The following is a 7,276-nucleotide window of genomic DNA, read 5'->3' on the forward strand; positions in this document are numbered from 1 at the left end:
CCGGGGGCTGGGTGGGCCGGAGCGGCTGCGGCCCCCAGGCGGGGCAGGGGGGGTCCCCATGCCCAGAGGTGTCTTCGAGAGCTGTTACAGTTGGAGGAACCCGCAACAATTTATTGTCCTTCAATTATTCTGTCACCTGATGAGCCCTCCCCACCCGGAAAGGGAAATCGGGGGGGAAAACATGGAAACCCAAAGGTTGAAATACAAACGGATTTAATAAAGACTAAATACTTAACATTAATAGCACTACAGAACCAACACTGATCCCAATACCAATATAAAATACACAAGGATTATACTCGGCCCACTCAACCGGTAGAAAGTTGTGCACTCCCAATGGGGGACAGCAAATGTGGGACACTGCCAGCGCTACGGCTTCGGGAGGAATGGAAGGGCTCAGGGGTCCGGCACCGGGGCAAGGTGTTCTCAGGATCGCAGTTATCAAGGGCGAGAGAGAACTCCTCAGCAAACTTTCTAATTTATATTGAATGTGACGTTCATGGTATGAAATAATCCCGTTGGCCAGCTTGGGTCAAGCACCCGGGTCTCGCTCATCCACATCCCTGCACCTGGCGAGCCCGAAAATACCGAGACCTTGAAACCCACATCCCGCAGCTGGCTATAAAGTAAGTATTTTCACAAATTCAGACACTAGCGTCTCCTAAAAGTGCAGTTTTCCCGAGCATTAGAAGAGACTTTACTGAAAAGAAAAATTACTGAAAGAGAAATTAGTCCTGTGTTGCTCAAACCAGGACACGAGCCCATGGCCTTGGCTGGAGGGAGGGGGGGCTGCACTGGTGTCCCAGCTCCTGCTGGGAGTGCCCGGCCACTGCAGGGGCTGCGGCTGCAGGGGGGGGACAGCCTGTTCCCCCCATTTCAGACCCTGTGCCCCCTCCCTGCCTCTGGGCCACGCATCCCAAATCCTCAGCATGGAGATCCCAGCCTTGCCCCCTTCCTCCAGGAACTTCTTCCAGAAGGGGCTAAAATTGTCGCCCCCCCCAAGTATCGCCCCCCCATCACACCCTGTCCTCAGCTGCTGGCTGTCCCAGGGAAGGCTGGTGAGAGATGGCTTGCGTATGACACAGCCCCCTCCCGAGAAGCTGACATCCTGCTTCCTCCGCTCTTTTATCTTGATGCAGCAATCTCCGCGATCGCACCCTTTTTACGTGCAGCGACGCTGCTGAGAAAGGTCCCCGGGCTTCGAATGGAAACAGCGTGAAGGCGCAGCCGGTGCCGGGGCGGAGCGTGCTGCTGCTGGGGACGCTGGGCTGGTGGCGGCCATCACGTGCGGCAGGGCTGGGGGGCACCCAGGGCTGGGGCTCTGCGGGCAGGGTGGTGCCTGGAGGTGCCCCTTGGGTGCCAGGAGGGTGTGAGGTTGCACAAGGAGGCGGGAGGTGTGTCTGCCCGAGTTTTGTTTGGGATGCACAGATGCATTCCAACTGGTGGTGGGTCCTGCCCCAACCCGCTCTGAGCACGGGTGGATTGCTGAGACCCTCAGCAGCAGCAGCACCTCCCGATTTCCACGGCCTTTAGCAGCACCGCTGGCTAGAGGTGGTCCACCCTTAGTACCACCGGGGCCGGGCATCATCATCAGCAGCAACAGCACCCCGCTGCCATGCTGAAGGTGGTGGTGGCCCCATGCCATAACTGTGTGGCACCTTGGCGTCAGAGTTGCCATTACCCTGCCCGAGCCCTGCAGATTTCCGCTCGCTAAAGGAACAGTTTCGTGCTCCGCTCACTCGCTGCTTACTCACCCCTTTTCGTGCTCCTTTACTCGCCGCCTTTCCCCGCAGGGTCACGCGCTGCTCATGCAAATTGTTTGCAGGGGCCTTCCTAATTTCTGAGAAGTATCTGAAAGACCTCAACGCTCTCTGTGTTTATTTGCAAACACTATTAACCATTTCCTCCCCTTGCCCCAGACATGGCGCCTGCTGCCTGGCCCAGACCCACAGCTGTGAATTCAGTTAAACCAGTGGGGGAGGGATCTTTGGGAACTGGTGGGTTTCTCTTCCTCAGCATCATTTTGTGGTAATTTGTGTTCCCCATCTCATTCGGGAAGCTTTGCTTTCCCTGGGCTTTGAGGACATTCATCTCTGAGCTTCAGTTGGCTCCATCCGAGGTGTTTGGTCATTGCTTTCTTCTTCATCTTCCAAATTGTCAGTGCTCCTTAAATACCTCAGGGTGCTTTTAAGCCATTTTGGGACTGACCCTCGATCCTTTGAGGTGACTGCCCAGGGTGATAGCTGTGTGCCCCGACAGTGATGGCTGCAGGAGAATGGGGCCTCGTCTGTGTCCCAGATGCGTTGGTGGGGCCCTTGCCGACACATTGGGCCAGCTTCTTGTTGGGGAAAAAAGGGACATTTGTGCTTCAATGACGTGGTATGACATGTGCTTGCTGAAGTTCCTGTCCCTTAGTTTTGAAGAACAAACTGTTTTCTCGTTCATTCATTTCTCCTTCCTTTTTAGCCCTTGTTTTGTTCTTTCAGTGGCCAAATAGAAGAGGACTGCCCCATGCAATTCACCATATTCTACCTCAGAGAGAGAATTCATTTTTTTAAGCATCAAAGGACATTTTTCAGACACACACACACACCCCTCCCCCTTAGCTAACCCCAAGATGTGCCATCCACCCTGTTTGGACTGGAGGGGATTTACCAGCATGAGCGGGAGCTGCAGCATGGCTGGAGCCGGGCTGGTGCTGGAGAAGCTGGTGCTGGAGTCAGCGGGAGCTGCGTTGGCCTGGCAGGGTGCAGGCAGGGTGTAGGCAGGGCACAAAGCCTGCCCAAAGCCCAGGGGCTGCTGCAGGGCCAGGGTCCTCTGCGGTGCCAGCACCCGGGGCACAGCTGGGCTGGGGCATGGCACTGCTGCTCACCTCTTTTTCCCCTACAGCGGCTTCCTAGCAGCGAGATTGATCTTTTTTATTCTTCTTGTCCTATTTAATTTTATTTTTTTCAGCAAAAAGAGGAAAAAACCACCCCTGTTCCCTTTCTTGCGGTGGATCAAGCTTTCCATCAGCGTGCTGCCGGAGGGCTCCTGGCTCGCCCTCCCCTGCAGTTTCTGCTGCTTGCTCTGCGGCTCTGTGACTTCCCCGGTACTTCCTGGCCGCACACGGTCTCATCCTGCACCTCAAGCAGCCTGGAAAGGCTCCGGTGTCGGTTCCTGCTGGGGAGCAGTGGGGGACTGTTGGGGCAGGGGTTTCCGAAGGAACCTGAGGATCTGAAAGCATTGCCATATGTTCTGCATCTAGCCACCACTGGTTTCTAGAGGACACAACAGCCTCCCCACCCCGGGTAACAACTAACAACCCATTTTGAGCATGCGTTGGAAAGTTTGAGCAATTTGTGCTACGATTTTAATCAGAGCCCTGTGCTGCCGCGCGGGGCGGGAAGAATGAGCCAGTTTTTCCTGTCGATCCCTGGCTTGGTGAGTCTCGATCTCCGCAGTGATAGCGATCACATCTTCCGCCTCTAGAAACCAAAACACGTTGCAAGTACCAAACAAGCCTCCCCGCACCCAGCCTGGATGCCTGGTGTCACCATTTGGGGACAAAAAGCCTCAAAGTGGAAAAGCCTCCTTACTGTGAGCTTCCATATTTTCTGGGATTCATTTTAGTTTACTTTAGTTAGTTTTTTTTTTTTCATGAGAATGCAGGAAATTGTGAACAACAGGCGATGTCCACCTCTACGCCCACCAGCACCATTGTACGTGGTGGAGAGCGCTCCCCATGCCATCCTGCCTCTGGCCAGGATGGCATGGTGAGGTGACAAGGAGGGGACAGCCCCCCAGGCTTGCTCTGCTGCCCAAGCAGGGCCAGAAGCTCACAAGAAAGGAGTGATGCTGCAATGCCAGGAGTAGAGTGGAAAAGAGGACCCAGGACAGGATGGATTGAGCCACCACCCCAGGCTGAGCCCTGCCTGCCCCAGCTCAGAGACCCCTTGTTGGCCATCCCGAATGAGGGGTGGCTCCCCCAGCCCGCTCCCCTGCTGGGGCTATGTCGGAAAGCGAGAGGTGAGCAAGCCCCAGCCCCACAGCTAATTTCTGAAAGCCCGGAAAATAATGATATCATCATGAGAATCACATCCTTCACCCCGATTATTAATTTTCCCCTGACGTTTTCCAAAATTGTGGGGCACCGAGGCTGTGTTCAAGAGAAGCGGAGGAGCCAGCCACAGCGGGCTTTCACCTTTGGTTGTTTTCTATGCGAGTATTAGTCAGCAAGGTGAGTGGAGAGAAGTTATAGAAGCGTGCTGCAAAGGTCACTGCAATAACAGCACCCTAGCCCTGGGCACCTGCCCCTGCGCTCTGTGAAGCTGTCTGTGGAAAAACACACCTAGGGAGGCAAAACTCCTTCTTTCTCCTTCTCCTCCTCCTCCTCCTCCTCCTCCTCCTTCTCCTTCTCCTTCTCCTTCTCCTTCTCCTTCTCCTTCTCCTTCTCCTTCTCCTTCTCCTTCTCCTTCTCCTTCTCCTTCTCCTTCTCCTTCTCCTTCTCCTTCTCCTTCTCCTTCTCCTTCTCCTTCTCCTTCTCCTTCTCCTTCTCCTTCTCCTTCTCCTTCTCCTTCTCCTTCTCCTTCTCCTTCTCCTTCTCCTTCTCCTTCTCCTTCTCCTTCTCCTTCTCCTTCTCCTTCTCCTTCTCCTTCTCCTTCTCCTTCTCCTTCTCCTTCTCCTTCTCCTTCTCCTTCTCCTTCTCCTTCTCCTTCTCCTTCTCCTTCTCCTTCTCCTTCTCCTTCTCCTTCTCCTTCTCCTTCTCCTTCTCCTTCTCCTTCTCCTTCTCCTTCTCCTTCTCCTTCTCCTTCTCCTTCTCCTTCTCCTTCTCCTTCTCCTTCTCCTTCTCCTTCTCCTTCTCCTTCTCCTTCTCCTTCTCCTTCTCCTTCTCCTTCTCCTTCTCCTTCTCCTTCTCCTTCTCCTTCTCCTTCTCCTTCTCCTTCTCCTTCTCCTTCTCCTTCTCCTTCTCCTTCTCCTTCTCCTTCTCCTTCTCCTTCTCCTTCTCCTTCTCCTTCTCCTTCTCCTTCTCCTTCTCCTTCTCCTTCTCCTTCTCCTTCTCCTTCTCCTTCTCCTTCTCCTTCTCCTTCTCCTTCTCCTTCTCCTTCTCCTTCTCCTTCTCCTTCTCCTTCTCCTTCTCCTTTCGTGTTGAAGCCAGCCTGTGAAACGGCACTCAGGGGGCCCCATGGCTGCTCAGACCCTGCCTGGTGCCACACAGCCATGGGCACCCAGTGGCAGCACCCATGGGTGCCTAGGAACCTGAGACAGCCCTTTTACTCATGGGCCAGGCTTGGAGCCAAGGACACGTCCCCCATGGTCCCTGCCTGCTCCATCCCTGGGAGCTTTCCCCAAAAAGGGTGCGGGTTTAGCGGTGCCCGTCCTTGCTGCTCGGCGGCTGGGTGCCTGCGTGGGAGCGCGCCGGGAGCGCGCGGGGAGGGGAAGGGGCCAGGCCCAGCTCAGCTGATCCCTGCCTCTGTGGGGAGGAAGCCGGGGGCGGGAGGCAGCCCGGGTTTCCCTCTGGGGCAGAGATGGGCACGTTTCATTTCCACCCCAGCCCTTGCTGTGCACGCCAGAGAACAAGCTGCCACTGCAGGGAAGGAAGCACGGAGAGAGTCGGGGCCGGCACGGCACAGCACGTCACGGCACAGCACGGCACGGCACGGCACACCTACCCGGGCAGGGGACCGACTGCCTCACCGTGGCTCTGGGTGCCTCGAAGATGATGTGGGGCAATATGGAGGTCGCCCTGACTGGCCTCTGCACCGTCCTGCTCTGCTGCGGCCCCATGCTGGTCGGCTGCCGCCGGGGTAGGTACCGGAGCGCGGTGTGCTTGCTGGCACAGCCCGCATCGTTCGCAGACAGTGGAAAAGGTCTAAAGGCTGAGAGCTTTGTAGTTAAAAATAGCTCTGGCATCAGGAAGGCAAAAAACTGAAGGCTTTTGGGTACATGCTGCTGAAGCAAGGGAAATGGGGATGTTCTGGGTAGAAATGGGGGCTAAAGGATGGAGAAGGGGACAGGTCCCCCACCCGCGGTGCCGGCACCACGCTGTGGGCACACTGGGCAAAGTCAGGGTTTGGTGTTGAGCCTCTGGGTTTGCCAGCGCCTTGCAGCATCTGGGGTTTTCTGTGCTGGCTCTCACAGCTTCGGGCTGCGCCCTCGGGGTGCGCCTCCTGGTTTGGGCTTGAGCCTGAGGGAGACAGGGTCCTGCGTGTGGTGTTGCTCAGGGTGAAATTTTGGGGAGAACGGGAGGTGGAGGGGAAGGGGTGAGTCCAGGCAGAGCGAGCGAGAGCCCTGATGAAGCCATGTCCCCCCTTCCTCACAGCCCATCTCTTTCTTTGGTGGCTTCGGGTGTTTTCTGCCCCAAGGGTGGGCACGGGGCTGGACATCTCTTGGACCAGATGTTACCTTTGGTTCTGGGAAGATGCAGGGAAACATGTAAACCCAACCTCTGCTTTCAGAAGTCCTCGGAGCCCTTCATTCATTGCTGGCGGTGGCACTGGGTAGGAAGCAAAGTCCCAAGCCTGCTGAATATTTGTTGTTAATCACAAGAAACCCAGAACACTGCAAAAATTACATCTCTCGGTGCAGGCACTGCCGCAGCCAGCGCTGCCTACGGGAGCCAGGGCACTTCCCTTCCTCCCTCCTCCTCTTTGGTCTCATCCCTCACTTCTCAGCCCAGTTTTCCATCTAATCCTGTATCTCGTCAAGGAATTGTCCAGGTTCCTTTTCTGGTTGGTAACGCTGAGATCATGGTGCTGTGGCCTCAGGACAGTGCTGGAGGGACAGGAGGGACTTTTCTAACTCTGTCTGCAAGCCCTGGGGCTGCTGTTGGTGATAATTTCTAAAAAGGGAAGATAAATTTCTTAACAGCATGAATTTTTCGAAGCACTGATGGTTTGAATCGTTTGCTCAGATAACCCATGTGAAAAATGCTTCTTTCTGGTTTTTATCATTCCGAACAAAAGTTAACGCAGCGGCTGCCTCATCCTGCTGGATGGGGCTGGCTGAGCCAGGACATTGTGACAGCATCCCTGCTGCCCGGGGGAGGATGAACCCACTGGGATGACAGGCAGGGAAACGTGGCGAAGCAGCAGGGCTGGTGCTAAGGGCCGGGGGGGCTGTGGCTGTGGCCAACTGCCCTCTGTGCTGGGAGCAGCCTGGCATCCCTGGCCAGGACCCCCCTTGGCGGGTGGCTGGCTGCCCACGTACACGCGAGGAGGGGACAGGCGACTGGAAAGGGGTGGCATCGTAAGATCCAGGTCACTCTGCACTGTCAGATGGTCTCAGGCTGGAGGGG

The 7,276-nt window shown here is 55.9% G+C and overlaps 2 protein-coding genes across 2 annotated transcripts in view; one reads left to right on the plus strand and one right to left on the minus strand.

Moving 5' to 3' along the window:
• The window catches only part of TCTEX1D2 (Tctex1 domain containing 2), a 10,765-nt gene extending 5,471 nt beyond the window's left edge, over positions 1-5,294 (minus strand). The window contains exon 1 of the mRNA XM_009883415.1: positions 5,257-5,294. Within this exon, the coding sequence (XP_009881717.1) occupies positions 5,257-5,294 (38 nt within the window). The remainder of the gene's footprint in view (positions 1-5,256) is intronic.
• A 419-nt stretch (positions 5,295-5,713) lies between these two features.
• PDCD1 (programmed cell death 1) overlaps positions 5,714-7,276 on the plus strand; it is a 7,053-nt gene continuing 5,490 nt past the window's right edge. The window contains exon 1 of the mRNA XM_009883416.1: positions 5,714-5,786. Within this exon, the coding sequence (XP_009881718.1) occupies positions 5,714-5,786 (73 nt within the window). The remainder of the gene's footprint in view (positions 5,787-7,276) is intronic.

The sequence above is a fragment of the Charadrius vociferus genome, unplaced genomic scaffold (assembly GCF_000708025.1).
Source record: "Charadrius vociferus isolate BGI_N301 unplaced genomic scaffold, ASM70802v2 scaffold214, whole genome shotgun sequence".
Lineage (NCBI taxonomy): Eukaryota > Metazoa > Chordata > Aves > Charadriiformes > Charadriidae > Charadrius > Charadrius vociferus.